The 22,200-nt window shown below is 38.0% G+C and overlaps 1 protein-coding gene across 1 annotated transcript in view; it reads right to left on the bottom strand.

Annotated features, from left to right (window-relative positions):
* Window positions 1-249: 249 nt before the first annotated feature.
* The window catches only part of TMC1 (transmembrane channel like 1), a 69,890-nt gene continuing 47,939 nt past the window's right edge, over window positions 250-22,200 (bottom strand). The window contains exons 13-22 of the mRNA XM_082497790.1: window positions 21,478-21,672; window positions 14,422-14,601; window positions 14,049-14,201; window positions 12,616-12,744; window positions 9,320-9,387; window positions 6,275-6,514; window positions 3,558-3,683; window positions 1,826-1,904; window positions 1,594-1,729; window positions 250-645 (exon numbers count right to left, since the gene is read on the bottom strand). Of these exons, the coding sequence (XP_082353916.1) occupies window positions 380-645; window positions 1,594-1,729; window positions 1,826-1,904; window positions 3,558-3,683; window positions 6,275-6,514; window positions 9,320-9,387; window positions 12,616-12,744; window positions 14,049-14,201; window positions 14,422-14,601; window positions 21,478-21,672 (1,572 nt within the window). The 3' untranslated portion in view covers window positions 250-379. The remainder of the gene's footprint in view (window positions 646-1,593; window positions 1,730-1,825; window positions 1,905-3,557; window positions 3,684-6,274; window positions 6,515-9,319; window positions 9,388-12,615; window positions 12,745-14,048; window positions 14,202-14,421; window positions 14,602-21,477; window positions 21,673-22,200) is intronic.

The following is a 22,200-nucleotide window of genomic DNA, read 5'->3' as shown; positions in this document are numbered from 1 at the left end:
TAGGGACACACTTTCAGTCTTCTAAGAAAGTAATCAACTGAATACAAACCATTTTTCATTCTTCTAATAAATATCTTCCAATAAATATCCCCAAATTTAGTAACCTATTGACACAGATAACACGTTTTTGTAATGCCTTCAAGTGTAAGAAGACAGGTGTTTTCCTACTTTAACAATTCTGTGATTCTGTGATTTTCTGCAATGTTTTCTTCTGAAGTCTCCCATCCTGCAAAAACTGAAGTGCATGGGTAACTTCTACGCACATGAAGATTTACAACAAACAGAGCGGGGTTCTGCATTTGCAGGAGTGTGTCTGGGATTAGGACCATTCTTCTGTTCCTCAGCATCCTTCATCATCTCACAATGTGCTTGAGGCTTCTTATCTGTAGTTGGGAGGGCCCCTGGGCATTCCTGGCTGCGGCCCTGGGAAGCGTGGGTTTCCGGGTGGATAGCCTGGCACTCCATATCCCCTGGGCCCTGGTGGCCTTGTCACAGCTATGGACGGGGGAAGGTTTCCTCCTCTGCCCTGTGGGGGATAGTGGCCATTCAGGGCAGGGCCTGGATGCTGTAGTGCCTGAGAGGAGCTGGCTTCTTGTTGTTGGTCTGTCTTCTTTGCTTCACTGCCATCCTGCCCTTTCTTGTTGTCTGAAATGTGTTTGGAGAACAGAATCAAAAAAATGAACACGCAAACCAGAAATTCCCCGAGAGGGAAATCCTGCAGCTGCCTGTCCACTCCAGAATATGATGGGAATCTGGGGCCTCCCCTGCCAACAGCCTGAAATTTGGGGTAATGCACCTTCACGACCTTTACACTGTATTTTCCCTCCAGTCCTTTCTGCAAGGCCCCAATGGAGGAAAGCGGAGGCTTTTCCCAAGTAGCTAGATACACTTACATATCATCTATAAATGATGACAAAGGAAGCAATTTCAAAGTCAAGCGAGTAGGTTTTGAGGCTGCAGACGTGCCTTGCATGTGGCTCTTCCAAAGACAGTCACTTGTAATCTTGGTTTCTCTGCTAGGCTTGAACCTATACGGGCTGCATGGCATGCATGCATGATGGGGAAAGTCTAGTGGTGTCCAAGGGAAAGAAAGGAAACACCCTGTGCAGCCTGCCTGACCAAGCTAGGCTTTCTGATAAGGATTGCTACCATATGGTGTTCTTACTATACCTTCTCCTGGTGAACCTGGCAAATGCTGTCCTGAGCAGTCTTGGACCAATGAAATACAACAGGAGGGTGGAAGATTTGGACCTGACTGGTTTGTGACAGGTTTCTATTCATTGACATTCAGCCAGTCTTTAAGTGTTGGTTTTTTTTTTTTTTTTAGGGCTTGGATCTTGTGATTCTTTATAGCTATATTACAGTTTGTTTGTTTGTTTTTTAATTTGGTGTTGCCTGGTGTGGAATAACGTTACAGTATTTCTTAAACAAGCCAGAGAAAGAAAAAATAGTCTGGAGACTAGGCTAATACTTGTAATTCAGTATTGTGGATATCTTTCAGGACATCAGGGCCAAGGAAGTAGTCAAGGTAGTGAGGAAGACTACGATCTGGCATACATGAATTCACCCTGAGGATTTCAAAACACTCCTTACCTTGGTTTGGAGTGGTTTCCTCTTGCTTGCTTTCTTTTTGCTTTGGCTGTGGTGGTTCTGTCTCAAATGGATTTTCATCTTGTTCATTTGATTTCTGTGCCTTTTGTTTATTTCTTCTTTTATTTTCTTCTGCTTGCTAATGATGGGGAGATAGAGAGGGCATCTGTCAGTGATATGAATGGCTTCTTTAATATTTAGTAAAACCAAAAATCAATAATTCTCTATTTCTTACACTCTGTAGCTTCTTTTTAAGTTCCAAGTTAGCTTCCTTGTAGGATTTGGATGTAGCGTTGAGATAATAAATACTCAAGCTAAATTTAAAGAAAAATAATATTTCTTGTTAGGTAATGATTTAAATATAGACTCTTACAACATTCCTATAGCAACAACTACGGTTATGCTAATAGAAAATCTGTATCTTTTCCTCATTTATCATGACTAATCAGTAGTAATATTTTGATAAATAATAGTGAGCTTCCTTACAGTATGAAGAAGGCACTGTTATTTCAGGGGAAAAAAAAGATGAAAAAAAATATTCTGTCTGTCAATACTACGTGTTCATTCTTATGGTAGTTAAAGAAGACATTCCATAAGGCTATGCCTCAATATGAATTGTGTTCTAAAATACAAGTTAATTAATTTGTATGACTTCCCTTAAAAATAAGTAAATCGTATTTATAAAACCTTTTGAACTAACACAATAGGCAAACTCAAGTATGCCAAGAAAACAGCCAAAAGCACATGTTTTAATTTTTGTTTTAAGTTACAACCTCCTTCTACTAGACAAAGACACAACTGCATAAAGCAGTTTCATTTTTCAGTTTATTGTGTATTGTAGTAATTTTGTGATAACTCTATAAAATTAGTATTTTTCACCATACTGATTTAATTAAAGAAATTCTGATATGACGTTTTTTATTGATGTAAGCAGTAAATTAATCTGCATATGCAATTTTCTCTGTTTTGCCTGATTTTGCCTTGTATTTTCCTTTATTTATTTATTTATTTATTTATAGTATCTTTGCCTTGGATCATTCCAAGAAAGCAGCAATGCTCAAAATCAAAATCAGTAGGAATTGACCATCTATTTCAGAGGAAAGTCTGGTTTCTTTGTTTTTCTAGCCCAGGGTTAAAATAGAATATGATGTTAAGTAAATCTTTGCAAAATTTAACCTCAGAACTTCATTTTGCTCATGTAAAATCCTTCTGCAATTTCTATTGTATCATGTAATTGCCTCTATACCTATTGGCAGGTCTATAGTACAGGGTTAAATCCCAGCTCATCTCTAAGTAGAATTAACTTTTAGTTCAACAGTATGCTAAATAATCCGATATACGTATACAGCTGTTTAAAATGTCTTTATAAAACAGGACTCAATACAGTCTCTGAGAAAGACTATTCTACAGTCATTATTCTTTATTTTTTTGACTTACAAAAAATCTCTACTAGCCCTATTTCATAAAGTCTCCAACACCCTGTCTCACACTCCTGTCCCAACAGCATAGAGTACATCATTTATCAAGGAAAAACCAAAGGCGCTGACAATCAGACTCACTGAAAGTTACTGAGAAATAACTCCGCTTCATGGTGGTCATGTTTCTATTGAACTTGCTAAGGATTTATGATGTGTTATTCTGCCTGCTGGACAAGGTGATCAAAGTCACAGCACTTCAGATCCCTTATAGGCTTCTGCATTTTAATAGCTTTGCCATTATCGCAGCAACGTTTTTGAAAAGCAACAACAAAACAAAAAAGAAAACCATTGAACAAAAAAGAGATATTACCCTTTGTGCAAACGCACATTAATTATGATCAAATAAAGGGCTCATGAATTCTTCAAGTCCCTCACCACAGGGCAATCATCGCTGTGTTTAATTAGCTACTCAGGCAGTGAAGATTCAGAGTGAAAGAAACTTAACAGACCTTAGACTAAGCACGCTTTGACTTAATATTCTATACGTACACCATCAGCAATATAAAAGGTAGGATGAGTCCAGGGTTAGAGGCATAACCAAATACCTTCCCGAACCAGGAAGGGAAGTCATGCTCCAGAGTTTCTGATATGACTTCAAACATTCTTGTCTTCCCACTATTAAACAGAGAAGTTGACAATACATCATATACAAATATTACAGCAACATCAATGCAGTAGTATGAATATATTGGTTAATCATAACAAATTAAACCTGGGAAAAGGACAATAAACTATATGTTAACTTTGTTTAAAACTTGACACTCTGAAAGGAATATTATTTAAAATGGTATTTATGCATTTAAGGAAAAGAAATACCAATATTTTTATCATATGGTAATACATTTTGTCTGCAGTTACCACCAAGTTTACTCCTGAAAGAATCAGTACACTGAGTTGTGAACTCCATACTACTAACCAAAGCATGAAGTGCAATTTGTGCTCTATAAAGTCCTCGTCAAAAATTCAAATCCCATCTTTGTTTAGTTGATAAGCAAAAAACGGTCTACTTGCAACTGGTTTCTGTTCAGCACTCTTCAGCCTAGTTCTCCTCTCTCTTTGCTGTGCTACACAAGTCCAGGTCTGCGTTTTAGGAGGTTTTCATTATTGTTACAGTAATCTAATAACCTTCATGCATAATTGTTCCATGGACAGCTTATCTAGAAAGTATTTCTCCCTAGTCCATGAACATTTTTTCTTGCAGAAGCATTTTAATAGGTGTTCCAAAAAGTCCCTCCCTGCTTATTTTGCTTTTGGCTGTGCCTCACAATATAGAGGTTGGATTTTTTTATCTGAACAAAACCAGCAAAATGGGTCTTTATGTGTATTGAGACTACCTGGTAGTTTTAGTTGGTTAAAGGAATTGCCATCAAATTGCCACCCGATATTCCAGTCATTGAGGTCTCCTGTCACCTTTTAGCTCTTGTAAAACATTTCTGACAACCAGGTCTGTTTCTTAAGTTATTGTTCTCAACCTTTACCCCCTTCCCAGTAATGTAAAAAGGTTGCAGGTAGAATTCGTCTTCAGGCTAGGTCTTTGTCTCCACTTCCCCCGCCCACCCATGGTATATGAGAAATTCCGCTCTCTGCTCTCCTTATCTTTTCCCCAGCATGCACAAAGATTCTTCTGTTGCAACTTTTTTAATTCTGTTTCGGCTTCCCTACTCCTGGCAAGTCTGTGTTGAGTTGTATATGTTGCCTTTAATGATGAATTAAAATACCAACCAAACCAAACCAAAACAGAAAAAAAAAAAAAAACCACAACCCAAAGAATCAGAAGTTTCATAATAGTTGAGACACTGAGTTTCTAACAGGAAAATATTTTCTTTTTTTTTAAATAGAACCCTGCACTACCAGTATTTATCCACTGACTGCTCAATAGTAGCATTCCCTATACCCAGGTTTAATGAAGCTTCATTAGTTTCAAGTCCTCCCCCTTTAAAATTTACATTGAAGATTTCACATTTTTTATGAAGAATAAAAAATATCTGCATTTGACAGAGAAAAAGTTACAGGCGCTATTATCTTTCTCATTTTGGACAGTAATCTTACCATTTCAGTAATATCCAATTGAATAACTGCAACTACTCATATCTGACTCCAGATGTCTCTCTCTGTACTTTTTTTGCTGTGACAAATAAAAACCTTACTTTGCATCACTTGCTTTGTTACCATTGCTTCCATAAATTCAAGCAATTTTCCGTCTCATCAGAATTTTTGGCGTGTCATGTAATTGTCCCTCTTAGGTGACTGTGATTATCGCAGGAGGCCAGAAACAATCTCCCATGTATTTTGCCTTTGTTCAAAGTTAATGCGGCAAGACTCTGCTCCTTTACAAAGTGCACTGGGGATTATGCAGATATCATTTTATTCACAACAGTAATATATTATTCAAACCTGTCATTGGAATCAGGATATCTCTTTGACTGTTCTGCTCTTGCTTTGCTAATACTTTGTTCAAAACCAAAGACTAAAGTATTTTAAAAATTTTCATTTCATATGTTGACTGTTGTTTTGTACTCATTACAGCTATATATCATGCTACCTGGCAAGTAAAGATGATGAAAATGGTCCTGGACTTTCCAGGTAGTGTGCACAGAAGGAGAAAGTGTGGCAACATCTAAGTTAGCTTCAATGCAAGGTGTGTGTTTGCACAGGCAAGGCAGGCCTGACTTTTAGAAGTCTTCAAGACTTCAGAAACAGATTCAGCTTCACAGTAGTAATACAGATGTGTGAAATACTGTGTCAGTTGAAGGGAGTCACAGCTTTCAAAGACTGCACCACCATACATTTAGCACACAGCCATACATTCTTATGTGCCCCTCCTACAGGGCATATGTAGATATTTCTTGAAAGCCATCAATCTCAAGACAGCAGACCAGAGATGCATAACAGGTCACTTCTGTACTCGTTAAGAATACTTTTGGGCTTAATTACAGTGGGAATTACAATTTTTTACACTACAACTAACTAAAATAGATTTTCTGTTCTACACTTCACATAAAACATTCTAAAGGATTACTCAGTTTCCTAGGATTCAATCTTCAGGAATTATCCACAATGAGAAATGTGACACAATTAAACACTCAGCCTATCAGGTGCTAACACGTATTACAGAAGCCCTTTTTCGTTACTAAATTGTTCACTGTGATGTGATGAGGCAGTTCATTACATTAACAGCAAAAGATGGATGTAAAATGCAAAAACACCTGAAAGGACCGCAGTCAAAAGATGGTGGGATAGAGACAATGGTGTAAACAGCAGGCAGTGTGGAGAGAAAGAGGATGAAAAGTAGCATGGCCATGTAGAAATTATTGGATCTAGAAGCCTTGAAGACCCTCTCTTGGGGGACATTGCAACACATCACTGCCCAGCACTGCAGGTACATGGAAGTGTGGAGGCGGAATACGTTGATTGCTGGAAGACACGGTGCATAAAAAGATCCCATCCTAGAAAAGAAGCAAAGAAAAAAATAACCACTTCATTGTAGGACTTCTGTCTTCCTAGGTAAGCCACCTATCTTTTACGTCAATGTGCTTTGCAGCCATATACACTGTGCACTCAGAAATCAAGTTCATAAAAACATCTTGATATTCTTTTTAGTGTTCTTGTCTCTTCAGTCTTGCTTTAAGAGGAACTGGAGGTGTATGGAGAGAATTCCCCATATGAACTTTGTGTTTCAAAGTTACAAAGCCCCCTTTCTCTTCAAATTAAATGATCACCTGATGAAATGTTATCCACTCTTACTTTGTCCCGTTAGTTCAGGTATCATCTCGCTTGTGTTGTATAAAAATGGATAGCCCTAAAGCTAGGTGTTACCAAAACAATCTAGTTTATTCTTTATCAACTTTCTTAATTTACCAGCACCATTTTAGGAAGGACATTTTTGCTCAGTTGACGTTTATTCTATTTCTGTTACCATGGTTATTTAGACCTTCAGTCCAACAAACTTTTTATTGATTCTGCTAAATACTGTTTTTTCCTTATCATGTATGGTTATGAGACTAAAACAGTTGGGACCATTTTATTCTTATCACACCTTGTTTCTTGTGCCATGCCAACTGAAGAGCAATTGCTTTCATTTGCCTGGCCAAGTGATACAGAATACAGGAGATCAGGAATCTACTTTTTCCTAATCATTGTCCACGTGACCAGGGCTGAGCTTCTTTGCCTCTGAGTGCCTCGGTTTTTCTATTTAAAAAAGAGGAAATAGATCTACATGGCTGGAAAAAGACCTTCCAACTACACAAATATTACGACAGACTCTATTATATTAATATATCTCCTTCCTCTTTTCACAGATTTTCAATGAAAAGATAAAAGGTTTGCTAGTCTACAGTAGAAGGGAGAGAGCACCTCATGGCCCTGTTCATTACCCTCATGGAAATCAGTTGCAAAATACTCCCTTTCAAGATGTTTAAAATCTGGGTAACTTATGGCTGTCATCATAATATTTCAGTATAGCATTTATTATATGGTAAAAAAATTCTTGCCAAAGCTTATTAATAAGGAGAAGACATGTAAATGAATTGCATCCCACTTGCTTTGTGAAAACACAGAGAAAGAGTTTTCCTAACCACATGGTCTTGCTCTTGTATGAAAAAATGGATGCACACATACATGCTTCTTGCATCTTTTCTAGCTCTGTGTTACGGCCAGCTCACCAGCTGCACCTCAAACTCTTTTTCATTCTGTTTCAGATGAGCACAAGTATGTGCAATAGAATTTGTATAGCTCAGATAGAACAGCAACCAGTTTATCCTGTGTATGTATTAATGATAAACACTGTTTGGGCAGTGTATGTTTATTATAATTCAGTCAACTTTCTTTTGCTCTCAGTTTAAATCATCAGACACTATTTTGAAAAACACTACAGCTCTAGTGCCTTACTTGGCCCTGCAAATATCAATTAGCCTGTAAATGTGGTCCCAACTCTGCAATAAGTCACAGTTTCTGTGCCAGAATGCGTATATTGGAGCATGGCAGCTTACAAGTGCGCAGAGTCTGTTCATGTAATGAAGTATAAAATTGATAGGTATGTATTGAAGTTTTTTTAGAGAATAATCAGGAATTCCTTGCCTAGTCCTCAACATCTCTCAGGTAGATAATAATTTCCAACCTATCTTCCAAAGTGTTAATTACAGCAATAGAAAGTATTAGTGTCATCAGTTGCGTATAAAATTGCAAGCAGAGTTTACATTGCAGCCTCATCATTTTGATGAACAGCTGCCTGAGAAATGTTTCCTATCAGAAATTAGGCAGATAGCAGCCTACCACTTGTGAACCTTAGCTGCTTTTCAAAGGTGCAGGACACAATATAGGTGCTTCACATGAGAGCAGCAGGGCTGGACTCCCTCCACCCACACTCTTATGGCATGCTGTCACTACAATGCCACAGGTGGTGCCGTGCTCATCCCCAGCAATACATCCTCCTTCCGAGCAAGCCCATGGTGCTGCTGTCGGGGCCCTCAGTGCATCCCCCCAGCAGGGTTTGCTTGCAGAGGCTGCAAGACATTTGCAGCCTCTTTCTTCATCATATTTCTGCGGCATTTATTTGACACGCACACAACACACAACCTTTGGGCTTTATAGAAGCGAGGGCTTTTGCCAGGCAAAAAGACTGGTCAGCAAAGTTATATTAAAGCTGAAAAATTAGGCCTTAGCAACAGTTATCTTTGAGAAGTCAACAGTGCTTGAGGAGGACAGTTCCTGAGGAAGACTGAGCATCTTGCATAAGGACTGTTATTCTTTATCACCTATGTAAAGTCCAAAAATGGGATGAAACATAGACCTCTTCTCCTCTAGAGCTAAGAAATAATACTGCACCTGTAGCATGTTATGCAGATTCACGTGCCTGCATAGGTAAGTGCACATACATTTGTTTTAAGGTCTTTTTTCACATGACACATGGGAAAAGAGTGTTAAGGTATTTTGAAAGGCTGAAATTCAAAGCAGAAGAGTACCAGTCAGGTGCTTGCAGTCAGTCAAAAGAAAGATAATATTCATCTATGCAGCTTTTTACTGGTTGGTCTCACCAGCTCATTGCAAAATCCTTCTGCGTCTGGTCCCATAATCTTAGCCCAGAACTAGTTTCGAAGTGGTCCCAATTATGGCAGTGTACCAAAGTTTGATATATATTGCTTTACACTTCCCTCAAATAAACAATGGGACAGGATCCACGTTTCAGAATAATCTTTCACAGACACAGCTAAATCCTGCAGTCCTGCAGATGCAACATGCTTTGCCACACCTACCAGATCATGCCTTGGTTAAAGATCAGTCCCAGCACATTTCCACTTATATCGAACTCAGAATATGATGGCTGAAAGAAACAATAGAGATGCTTTCATTAGGCTTGCACAAAGGGTTTTAAGATGACTTACAGAAGACGTCACTTCCAACAGAAGCAGTATACTGGCACTGCGTTGTAAGGCCTCTTGTTGCATCTTATCAGTGAATCATGAAATACACACATACATATTACTTTGTGTACACATGGACTGGAACAAAACTTTCTGGTAATAAATTGTGGCTCTGAACTTTTGCATTACAGCTAAATGTCTGATTCAAGCATATTATCCATATGGTTTTGCATTGTCACATTTTATTTAATCAGCTTTCTCATAAAATATTCTGCTACACCGTAGTTGGTGACTTGCACAATTCACCATAGTGGGTGGACGAAAAGATCATGAATAATGTGTACCTTCCAGGTATTAATTACACAGATGACTGATAGAGGGAGGAAGGGGCATGAGATACAAAAATAACTATTCCCTTAAGGCTGAACTAAGACAAAGATATGCTATTAAAATCACCAATTAAAGTCACAATTTTAAATTGGACTGTATTATATGTGGGAATATTTGGAGTCCCTGCACTCTTTCTGTGCAGTTTTGAGTATATGTATACATACATATGTATATTTTTACAGCAAACTGCTATATTTATGTTGCATGTATTTGTCAATCTGCTTTCATACGAAGAAAGATTAAATAGATTAGTAGTACTCAACGTGGAAAGCAGTTGACCAAGGAGAGCTGTATAGAGGGATGGAATATCATATGTGACATGGAGAGATAAATAGGATCATACAGAACCAAATACTGTGTGACTGTTCTTCATAACATAAGAGCTAACATTAACAAATAAAATAATTTTAAATTTAATTTTTAAACGAACAAAAGAAAGTGTTTTTCCCCACAACATGCAAGTTAATTTCTGTAATTCTTTGCCAAAGGATATTTTGGTTGTCAAAAATATTTAGGGCATTGAAAAAGTCTAAAAATTAATGGATGATAGGTACATCATAGCCACTAACCACAGAGACACAGGTATAGCTACTTCCTAGGGAATATTTTAAACTCAGGTATTACCAGAAATTCAATGATTTCCACTTTGCACTTCCACTTCTGGCTGCTTTTCAGGCAGCTTACTGGACCTGAAGACCATAATGGACCAGACCATTATAGCCACTCTTACATACTGCCAAATAAAAATTCTAATAATAAATTGGCTTCAGCATCCCTACCAGCAGCTGCGCTGTTTACACTTTGAGAGCAATAACATATCATGGAAATAAGGTGTCCTCTCATTACTGGATAAACATGCCACAGCTTTCATTAGAAGTGTTGAAGCCCTTTGGTGTGGGCTGTGACGTTCACTCTCACTGCTTATTGCCTGTCTTTATGTTCTTTACTCTGTATATGGATGAATGGCTAGAAAGAAGGGTGCTATCTGTGCGGCACTTTAGTCCAGACCCTTAATTAAAGCTCTTTCCTTTATGGGCCCTGTTCTATTCACTGAATTACTGTATTATATTCTATTAACACCCCTAATGTTAACAAAAAATAACCCAAAAAAAAAAACAAAGAGAAAAAATTAAGTCTGAAGTGTTAATGGATGAATGTATAGATATTCACTTGACAACTGGCACTTCCAGTTCAAGCCAAGCTGTCTCACAGTTCTCTGTGTGGCTTCCAACACCAGGAGACTGCAGGCATCTCACACAAAAATATATCTAGTAGGCCCATCCGGCTGTTCTGGATACCCAGGTTCATCTGAAATAGTTGTAGGCACCTGTGGTCATGGAACAAAAAGTTCCTGCATAAAAAGCAGCTTATTCAGAGTAAATAGCAAGACAGAAGAGGATTCAGGTAGCCCAAATGGAAGCCAAATCATGCTCGCTAAAGAGTCTGTCCTACAGTCTTCAGAATGGCTTTCAGGCTTGCATTCGTTCAGGCTCTTTCATTGATTGTGGATATCCTGAGAGGGAAAAGGTCCAGACTGTCACTTCAACATCTTTGGAAAAGACAATGCCTGAGTTATTTCCTGTCAGATGTAGTGTTGGCTACAATGATTCGTGTGTTCCCAACATCCAGCCTTAGCTATTGCAATGGCTGTGGAACATCTGAAAATATGAGGAAGCTCCAGTTGCAATTTAAGTATATGAAAATACATGGTTCCACAAGCTGTGCTGGCTCTCTGCCCATGCTGGATTCAAATTCCTGCATTTGATATTGATATTGCAAGGGTTATAACTTGTTTGCCCATGACTTGGCTGGCTGGCAGTCTTTGTCTCCAGCCCTACACCAGTCCCGTTTGAGACACACTGTAGAATTAACAGGAAGAAACCTGATCCTTGCTATAAAGGCCAAAATTTCATAGGAGCCAGCCTATAGCAATGACATTGCTACACCAGAAAGCTGTTTTTTCTATAGAAAACACCAAAACTTTCTCTTCCTCTGGAAAATTACCATTTCCAAAGAGGCTGCTTTCAGTAAAACAAGAAATTTTTTCACGTACAAAGGTAAAATTTTGAGGAAAGAAGCACAAAAGAATGTCAGAACAGCTATGATGGCTGTTCATACAGAGGTACCCAAGACAGCTTGAAATACTTAGCTCTTTTCCATACCTTTCAGTAAGTACAAAAGAGGCTTCAAGAGCTTCACAGCTTTTCCAGTACCCTGGCTACTACTTAGCAGGTGAAAAAACAGCATCAGACCTTAAAATGTAGGTGTGTTAGCTGCCTAATTTATCCTCACTCAGATCTATCTAAAAACTCCCAAGTGGGTCTACACCTACTTATGAGACTTGCTAACTTTATTTCAACTAAATTAATTCTAGCAAAATATATGTATAATAAGATTTCTAGAACAAGTTTTTTCATATTTTTCTCCACAAACAGTGGATGCCTCAATATGCTAGAAGACCCTATCCGAAATCCCATAGAAATCAATGAGATCGTATTCCGTGGAACAAGGAATGAGTCTTCAACCCGGAAATGTGTCAAAAATGCGTATTCAGTTTTCTTACACAATCAAATAAAAAGAAACACATTTCCTATATTTACCAAAGTCTAAAGAATACAACAAATATTAAGGCATAAGCAAATTCTGAGAAAAACTAACACAATGTTATTCAGGCATTTTGAAGGTGATATATCTAGCCAACTGTTAACTCTGTAGGACTGAAAGTAAAATGTCATTTACTACAAAAATATGAAGCACTAATCTGACAAAACATTTGAAACAGCAAATCAGATACTTACAAATCCATACTCCAAGTCCCAGCACCAGCAGTAATTGAAAAACCTAACAAAGACGGCTCTCAAGAAATCACCAATTAGAATTGTGATATATGTTGTCATGGTGTCAGAGACTGTCAGCCGCACAAATTCCTGTTAGACCAAAATTTTATTTTAAGAATATATTTAAGCAATTAGTAATTACATAATCATGAAATACTGGACTAGAACCCTAATTGTGCTTACTCTGCTTCAACATGGTAAAGACTCTACTCCTCCTCTATATTCACCGATTCTGAAAAATGCCAGAAGAAAAACTGCCCCACATTCTCTAGAGGTATCCTTTGCTCTAATTTGTGCTCATATTATCAGATGAGACTTCCAGGGTGTGATTAAACCATGAAAGGCTTCCAGTCAATATTGCTGTTATAACAGAAATCTGAGCTGATACCTTAAATTGTTTTTGATCCCTTTGACTTTGGGAACATTGGGGGAGGGGGGGGGGGGGAAGTGAATGCTTGTTTTCTCAAAACTTTGCCCAAAAGTCAATTACTCTCCCTGTTCTGAAATTACGGAGAAAATTAGTGCAGTGATGAGCTCTTCATGTCCTTAGCTTCAGTGAAAAGAATTAGAGGGGCTGTTCTTCCTGCCTGTCTGCTCCCTGCTGGTGATTTATTCAGTCAGGAGTGGAGGTAGCCAGATGTCAGATTGTCAGAGTGATGGAGCAACAGAAAAAGTTGTGATTCAGTGGTGAATTCATTCTCATGCACAAAAAAACAACAATGGGGTATAATCAAATAGAGGAAAGGGGAACGTTAGAAAATTCTTTGGAAATGGCATTTTATATTAATAGGTCAATAAGAATAAATTTTCAACTGAATCAAATGAAATGACTGAGCAGATTTACCATCAAACCACTGTTGTTCTTTTGCATTGTCACTTGGCTAAAGACAGAGATGACTTCTCAAGAGCACACTGCCATAAGAGTTATCTTACACATATTTCCTTGTTGAGCTACTCCTTTTTTTTACCCTTTCTATAGGTCTATTATAGTCAGAAACTGATTTTTCCTGGTCAAAATTCTAATCAGAATTACCACATTTATTAGGGGTTGTGACAAATCCAATTGTTCAAAATTTCTAAACAGGTTTTGCAAGGCAAATATGGGATGAGGAAGAGGAAAGCAAATGAAGAGAACAGTGAAAAGGAGCGGAAAAAGGAAGTGCTTTCAATGCTGTCAACTAGCAGAAGAAAGAATTCCCCACTAGACAGGGTCCCAAGAAACTCGAATAAATTTTTCTCAACTTTTTAGCTCAGGAAAAAGGCACACATCTGCTTTTCCTCACATTTTGCCAACTTAATGGCACTTACTAGTAGAAATAAAGAGGGTTTAGAAATTATATCCTGTAAAAGACTATGATCTATTTTCAGATATGAGCTCAAAGCAGTTACATTACCTGTCCCACCATCGTTTCCCAACATGGCCCTCTGGGGACATCTGCAGGGTCCACCTGTATTGGAGGAGCAGTCGAATTTTCTGGGATAGTACCATTGTACAGACTGGCTTCCCATATTGTCATGTTATACTTGACTATCTTTTCTTCTTCCAACTAATAAAGAAACAAATTGGGGAAAAAAAAAACAACATAGGCGTATTACCAACTCTCAACCTTCTCTACTCCAAGACTCCTATTACCAGCTCAGGCATGGATGTGATTTAGAGTACAGAAAGAAAAGAACATCTTTCACTGACATGTCTGTGACTGGCTGGAAACCCTCATACTTGCCCAGCTACATGTTAAAAATAACGAAGGGAAGTAAATAGCTTGCCTTGAGATTGATTTCATCCATTAGGGCGATAATGAAAGTGTAGAGATTGCCAAGAAAAAGAGCAAAGATTCGTCCCAGCTGCCATCTTAGAGCTATTCGAGGGTGGTAGTTTTCCAGAGAACTAATTACATCAAATAAAGTTGGACAGAACATTCCTAAAAGTGACATAACCATATTCACCTGAGAGGGGAAAAAAGAAAAAAAAAAAGCAAAAGAAATTTACAGTGAAATATCAGCAGCAAGTTCTTTTGTCATTATTAATTTGGGTGGAAGGTATATTTTCATTACTACTTTTTATTTGGTTTTTGATTTAATGAAAAACAAAATCCACTCTGGGGGTCACAAGATGTTTTCACAAAGGAAGAAAGGGATGAAAAATCAACTGTAATCTACTGCAGATGGATATATGGGAACTTTTTTTCATGTCACATTTCACTTAAACTCCAAAATCTTCAACTGTTAGTTATTCTGAATAAAACCTACATTTTAACCAAAATTCTACTATTAGAGAACTTAGCAAAATCTATTTCCAATCATAGAATTGCGGAATATCTCAAGCTGGGAGGGACCATAAGGATCATCAACTCCAACTCCGTGCTCCTCACAGGACTACCTAAAACTAAACCCTATGACCAAGAGCATCATCCAGAGACTCCTTGAGTTCCAACCAGCTTGATGCCATGACCACTTCCCTGGGGAGCCTGTTCCACTGAATAAACACCCTCTCAGTGAAGAACCTTTTCCTAAAGTCAAATCTGAACTTCCCCTGACATGGCTTCATTTTGTTTCCTCCTGTTCTATTGCTGGTCACCAGAGGGAGGAGATCAACACCTCCCCCTCCACTGCCTCCTTTAAGAAAGCTGTAGCCTGCAATGGGGGCACCCCTCAGCCTTCTCTGCTCCAAGCTGAACAAGTCAAGTGACCTCAGAATCTCCTTAGAATTCTTGCCCTCTAGGCCTTTCACCATCTTGGTCACCCCCCTCTGGACACGCTCTAATAGTTTGATGTCCGTCTTATATTGAGGCACCCAAAACTGCACACACTACTTGGGGTCGGATTGCACCAATGCAATGTAGAGTGGGACAATCACCTCCCTCCATCAGCTGGAAATGCTGTGCTTGACGCACCCCAGGACACGGTTGGCCCTTTTGGCTGCCAGGGCACACTGTTGACTCATATTCAAGTTGCCACCAACCCAAATCCCCAGATATCTTTCTATGAGGCTGCTCTCCAACCTCTCCTCCCCTAATTTGTATATATAACCAGGATTACTATGTTCCAGGCAGAGAATTCAGCACTTGTTCTTGTTAAATTTTATTCGGCTGGTGATTGCCCAGATCTTTAGTCTATCTTAGATCTCATGCTCTCACTGCACAAGCAAATTCAAATCAACCCTGTTTCTTTCTGCCCGGTTTTCTTAGATACCTGTAATAAGATTAACTCATTATCTTAGCAGTGTGGAAATGGAACAAGTTTACTGAAAGCAAACTGAGAAAAACAGGTAACTAGGTTTTTTAGAAAGTTTGAAATACAACATAGTTTATGAATTCTTAGAATGCCCAGACAAGTGAGGTGTTCCAGTAATGGAACATTCCTAAGTGATGGCTGAAAATTATTTCAAGCCTGCTTGAACCTTTTGTTTCTAATTCATTGTGTCAGCCAAAAATTAAAATAATAGAAAAAGTTTAAGAGTGCATACTCAATTTCAATTTAAAATAAAATTTCATTACAAAAAGTATGTCTTTGAGGGACTAAACCCAACACACAAGAAACAATACATTGTCTCAGTCTAAGTCACAAAGGTTGTTGGAAAACGCAAAGATGTTTATTTGAGATGAATCATATTAAAACAATTAAGCAAAACCAATTTATTTAGTCACAAAAAACTTAATTGTTCACAGAACTCTAGTCTTAGAATTTCTCTGAAAGTAGCATTTTCAGCCATTCTGGAACTCATTTTGCTACAACTATTACAAATTTTGATACATTTTTAATTTCCTGCTACCAAGAGATTTAGGACTGCTTTTGCTTCTCAGAAATAACACGGCAGCAGAAAGGCACTATGCCAAAAAGTAAATTCACTCACTTACAAATATATACATTCCCACTCTTGAAAAAGGTTCATCCACGACACCAGTGTTCTTAATGAAAAGAAATAAATTGCTTTCTTTCTGGTGTTTTTCTATTTGTGCTTTTTAACAAATTCTAGAGCTAATTGCTTGATTTTTGTATTTGTAGGCAATCAGTAGTGCATTCTGCGCATCGCTTGTGGCACCCTGTAAGAAGTATGTGGATGTTTCCTATGTATTTAGATAGTGTTACTTGTAACTGGCATTAAATTGTTAAAATAACAAGAAGTCACTGTTATCTCATAACACTCAAAAGAGAAGAAAACAACCAAATACTTGTAGCTACCATCTCTTGCAGCACTTGGGTTTGTAAATGAAAAAAAGTAGAATTTATATTTGAATCTCCTGCCACCTTTTACATTATTATATTAGCAGCTGTATTGGGTTTCATGCATTAGTGCTTTGAATAATTTTTCTCCTATGAGAATTGTGGATATTCCTATTTTTTGATATTTCTGGAAGGTGATGAGATGTTGGTGATCAAAATATTGGTTATTTTTTCTTCATAATGAACTATGTAAACTTTTTATAAACATAGTTTATAACAATTATTTCTCAATCACCATTAAACCAAAGACTGTATGCCCAATATGGTCCAAGATGGCAAAGCTGCAGGAGCCAACTACAGCCGACGCAACCAATCATGAATTCTTAAAATTCAAACTTACTGTAACAGGTTGTTTATCAGTAGAAATGCTCAGTCCTGTTGTGATCCTGCCGAATCTCAAATCAGAATCCTTACTGACTCTGGTGTCTGATATCCTCCTGCACAACAGATTCCAGGAGCAAATGTGTGCATAAGAGGTCACACCAAAGTTTTGCCTAGCCCAACAGATGCCCAGGGGCGAGCAAGAAAAGGGCAAACATATATGAATAATAAGTCCTAGACTTCAACTATATTCAGTTTGGGTATTTGTTCAGTCAGGTTTTTTTTTATGTGCTTATATTAAACCCCAGAGGGTTTCTTTCATGTGTTAGATCAGTCTTCCTTCAGACGGATGCAAATTTTGGCATTCATAGCACTAGCACCCACCATCTACCATTCCTTTGCTTTTGCTTTTTCTGAACCTGGCTTCTACTCAATTCATTTGATGTCCCTTAGTTCCCATACTGGAAGACATAGTAAGTATGTATTTTGGAAGAAAAGGGATGTCCTTCGGGTAGTTTTAAATATAATACCCACTAACTATATTGAAAGTTTCCTTGTTGCTGCATGGGAGAGGCAGGAAGTCACAGCTTTCTTTCTCTTGAACATTCAATATTTTCTATATTTTTATTGTGTTCTGCCTTTTTTGCCACTTATCTAAAGTAAATATAGTCTTCCTCATTTGCTTTCTATCTACATTTTTCTGTGCCTTGACTATTCATGCTCCCCACCTAAAGAGCATTTCTAATTCTGGAGGAAAGACATTATTAAGATAAGAGGTGAAATGAGGCACAAAAACTTGCAAAGCTGAAAAGTGAGAAATTCTTACAACCAAAAATGCAGTGTTTTACTGAGGCAACATGTAGCACATTGAGTTTTCAAAGTCCAAAAAATATGATGGGTTCTATATTTCAAAAGCATCAACATTTCTCATATACTTTCATAGATTTATTGTCATTATACTTTTTAGTCTCTTGTGATGGATTTTGCTGAACAAAGAAATCATCCATTGAATTTTAGCTACTTTAATCTAGTTTGATCACAGAAAAGGGCTAATTTGTATTCTGGACTTCTTATCAACTTGAAGTTCAGGTGCTGGAGCAGATTTTCTTTCACTGTTTTTATCAGTGACAGTTTCACTGCTCTGTGTGACTTAAAAATTATGGAATGATGTGCCAGAAGAGGAGCAGCATGCCAGCATGCAGACATGGTAGAGTTACGGTTGATAGCCAATGTGGCCCTATATTCACTATCTGCTGAGTAAATCTCAAGAGCCTCTCTGCCCTGCTGAGATAGAACTTTCCCTAAGAAAAGGACAAAACCCAAGAGGCACCCACTAATTATTAAAACTCTGGTTCAAAATGCAGGTTTTTATCTCTCTGTGACATTAACTACCCCAGATACCAAGTCCCTGCGTGACACTCTGAAACCTAGAAAATTACTGCTTAGACAAGCTTTTCTAGCTGCTGTGAACCTGGTAAGAAATCCTGTGACTGCAATCACATTTAAACACCAGCCCCCCCCGCATATTAAACTGTGCCAACTCAACATTAAATATTGAACACTGACTGCTTGTTGGTTAAATGATAAGTTCATTAAGAGTAAGTAGTCTAGCTAAAATAAATCATGTCTTCCACTAGCAATGACTGCAGTAGTGATAGATGTGTCTAGTATCTGCTGCAGAAAGCATTAATAAAGACTTATTTTTTCTAGTAAACATAGTCTCATTTTTAAAAAAGAAATTAGAATTAGAAATTATATTTCATACTAATAAAGGCTGCCTGATGATTTCTAGAATTCAACAGAACATTGACAACATTGTTTAATAACTTCAATATAAATGTACTCCATATCCACTACTGGGAACATTAAAGTAAATAGCAGGATATTTTTGGCAAAAGATCTATGGAGTAGTTTCTGCTTGCAAGATCTGAAATGTTAAAGCTATACATTTTTGTTGCTGCAAAAAAAATTACTGTGTAAAACTTATCTCCTCTTTACCTAAATCATTTCTAAATGATTCTGATTCAGAGAAATCAGTCGATCTCCTCATAAGTTTTCTCTGCTTTTAAGTGGCTTTATTTTTAAACAGTACAGGAATATGTTTGAGAAAATAAGGTACATCAGCACCAGAGAGATGTTCACATTGCCTTCTAGCTCTGCAAGCTATCTTCTATCAAATCAGAAAAGTCAATTTTGTTCAGCAATTTTTATCCAATTTCAGAACACTTTACGAAGTGAATCAGTGGCCTTATTCTCCATTTTACCAAAATTTCCACAGTCATGGGTAGCCTGTCAAAAGGTGCAGATTCAACATTCATCCATGACCAACCACCGGGCCACAGCCATGTATGAGAACAGATGCAAAGGCTGATGAAATCCCTCAACAGTCCCAGTCTGCCTGTTTCCACTAATTTCTTGTTCTCCATGACATACTAGACAATTTTCTCTGAACTGTGATCTGATGGAACTAGGTACTGCCGATAAGAAGAGGGAGTTTAAAAATTTACCTCATTATGACAGAGGAGGATAGTCAGAGAGAAAAAGGTCTTGTCCACAAAGTCACCAGTGGCACTTTATTATGTTGTGAGCTTCAGGAAGAGATGATATAAAATGTATATACTCTGGATTGCTCCAAGGACACCATAACTATGTGTAAGCATTTTTTAATCTCTTAATGCATCCAGTGTGATGAAAAGAAATTTCTTGCAGAAGCAGCTTAATATTTTTATGAAGAAAGTCAATTTTTACATACCATTGCTTGAAATGTACATACGAGCTGCACTTTCATTTGCTCTAAGTAGTACATTAAGTGTTTATAGGGTTTTTTAATCAAAATCTAAATTAACTTATTAATGATACAAATATAGGAAAGCTTGATCAAGAAAATAAGAAAAATGTTCAAGTGGCTGTTACATATATGTCAAATATATTTATGTAATTCAATAATAATATCCAATTAAGGGCAATATTTTGTATGTCACAAATATGTTCATCACCTGTCAATAGGAAAAAATCTTTAGCCAAATAATGGCAATGTTGTCCGATCCACTCTCCTTTAGAGGCACACCTGCTCCAGATCTTCGTTCTGAGACAGAGAGTCTCCTGAGCAGTATTTATTTGTAAAGCAAACAAAAGTAAAACAATGAATGTAAACATGCATATGTTTAACTACTTTCCAGACTGCAGTATAAGCTAATATAACAGCTTTTGGTAGCACAGTTCTTATTAGTACAAATCTGTTACCGCACCTTTCAACTGAGAGAAAGCTGAATTCCCTCTGAGCTGTCTTCATCTGCCAGCCAGTTGTCATACTTGGCGCTTGTGCTGCTTTAAGCCAAGCAGTTCTGTACACAACTTTTCTTTCCCATCAGATCCAAATTCATTAACATTTATGAAGTAACTTAACCCAAACTCAATAGCCCCATCTCTCAGGATTACAGAGGGGGACTGCTGGAGTTTTTTCTGTTACTTTCTCCATCAGGTTTTGCTGTTGAAAATTAGGGATTGACTTTCCTCATCCCATCATCACCCATTCCAGCAACTTTGTGAGGCTAGCATCTTTTTGCCTTACCTTAAATCAGATATCTGCTTTCCACTCCAGCTCAAACAATGAGCTTCAAGTAACAAACAGCTAGTTGTACAACATCCACAACAATGTGTTTGCTAAGAAAGTAAAATCTGCCCAGGTTTTCATATAGCAACACTGACTTCAAGTGCTTACTGCACACTGTTATGGCAAAACCAATCACTGTCACGATACACCTCTATCAGGCAGGGCTGCATCTGCTCTAGAAGAACGCTGATTAAGCACAAAGAAATAGTATTGGACTCTTGGACTGGGCAGTTGGAACTGGAAGGCACGAGTTCCATCCTGTTGCTACACTGCAGAGCTGTATCCATGAAGCCCCAAATAACTTCGGATACGCTCACACACCAGCCACTTTGCATGGGCCAGTCTCAGGAGGAAAGCAACAGGAGAGTAGGCTCCTTGAAGAGATCTTGTGAGTCCATAGAGTGGCTGGAAAACAGTCTTAAGAGCACAAAAGAGTAAAGGTAAAAGCCTCAAATAAAAAACAAATACGAAGGGGTATTTGAAGGAACCAACCAAGGAATAATCACTTTAATGAAGCAGGAAGCAGAGAGACAAGAACAGTTCTTTTGTTAGATATTTAGCACCCACACTCAGAGTATTTAAACTCTCAGGAAAAAAAGGCAACATGCAGAGTAGAGGAACACAGTTTCAAACCACATCTATTTTAGAAATGTGCTTGCACGAACTTCATTTCTTTCCCACCACCCGTAGTTCTCCAGACCTTCCAGGGCAAATTTCTGGGATCTTCTGACAACAAAAAAGATGAGGTAGCCACTCCCAGCAAGTGTGCATAAGGCTAAGAAGTTAGCAAGAACCCTCAGGAATCGAGTCAAGTGAATGTTTTCCTCTTTTCGGCTCTCCTGCTCCTCCACGATAGCTTCCTGCACTTGTTAGAAAGAAAGGAATATTATGAGTACTTCAACAGTCAAGATCCCACATTTCTTCTCCAGTTAAATAAATACAAATGCAGATCTGGGCATCATGTTTTGAGATGAGCTCGTATTGTCTCATAAAATCTGTTTTCGACCCTGGCAGACCCTGAGGTTTTGGCTCCCCAGGGTTCGCTTTGCTTCTGCTGAGTGTGTCCCCACACAGTTACACCTGCACTCGTGTGTCAAAAAGAAACCAGCGCATCCTGTCAGCTTGCAAGGTGCTATGAGGCTGAGTGACCCAGCAGGATAAACGTGTGATTAGTTGCCAGAAAAGGAAATGTCACACTTTAAAAACGAGCATTTGTGAGAAAAGACCAAAGGGTTTTACTCTGAAAGTCAGTAATTCAAAAGGAATGAAAAGAGAGTTTAGATGCAGGAATCCCCAAAAAGGCAAACAGTGCACAGCTTCATACTGCAGAATAAAACGTTTGCCCCACATTTACTCCTGGCCACGTCTAATAAATATTAAAACTCTGG

Source organism: Vanellus vanellus (genome assembly GCF_965231255.1).
Source record: "Vanellus vanellus genome assembly, chromosome: Z".
Classification (NCBI taxonomy): domain Eukaryota; kingdom Metazoa; phylum Chordata; class Aves; order Charadriiformes; family Charadriidae; genus Vanellus; species Vanellus vanellus.
Note: the sequence above shows the minus strand (reverse complement) of the source record. Positions and strands in the feature narration are given on the sequence as shown.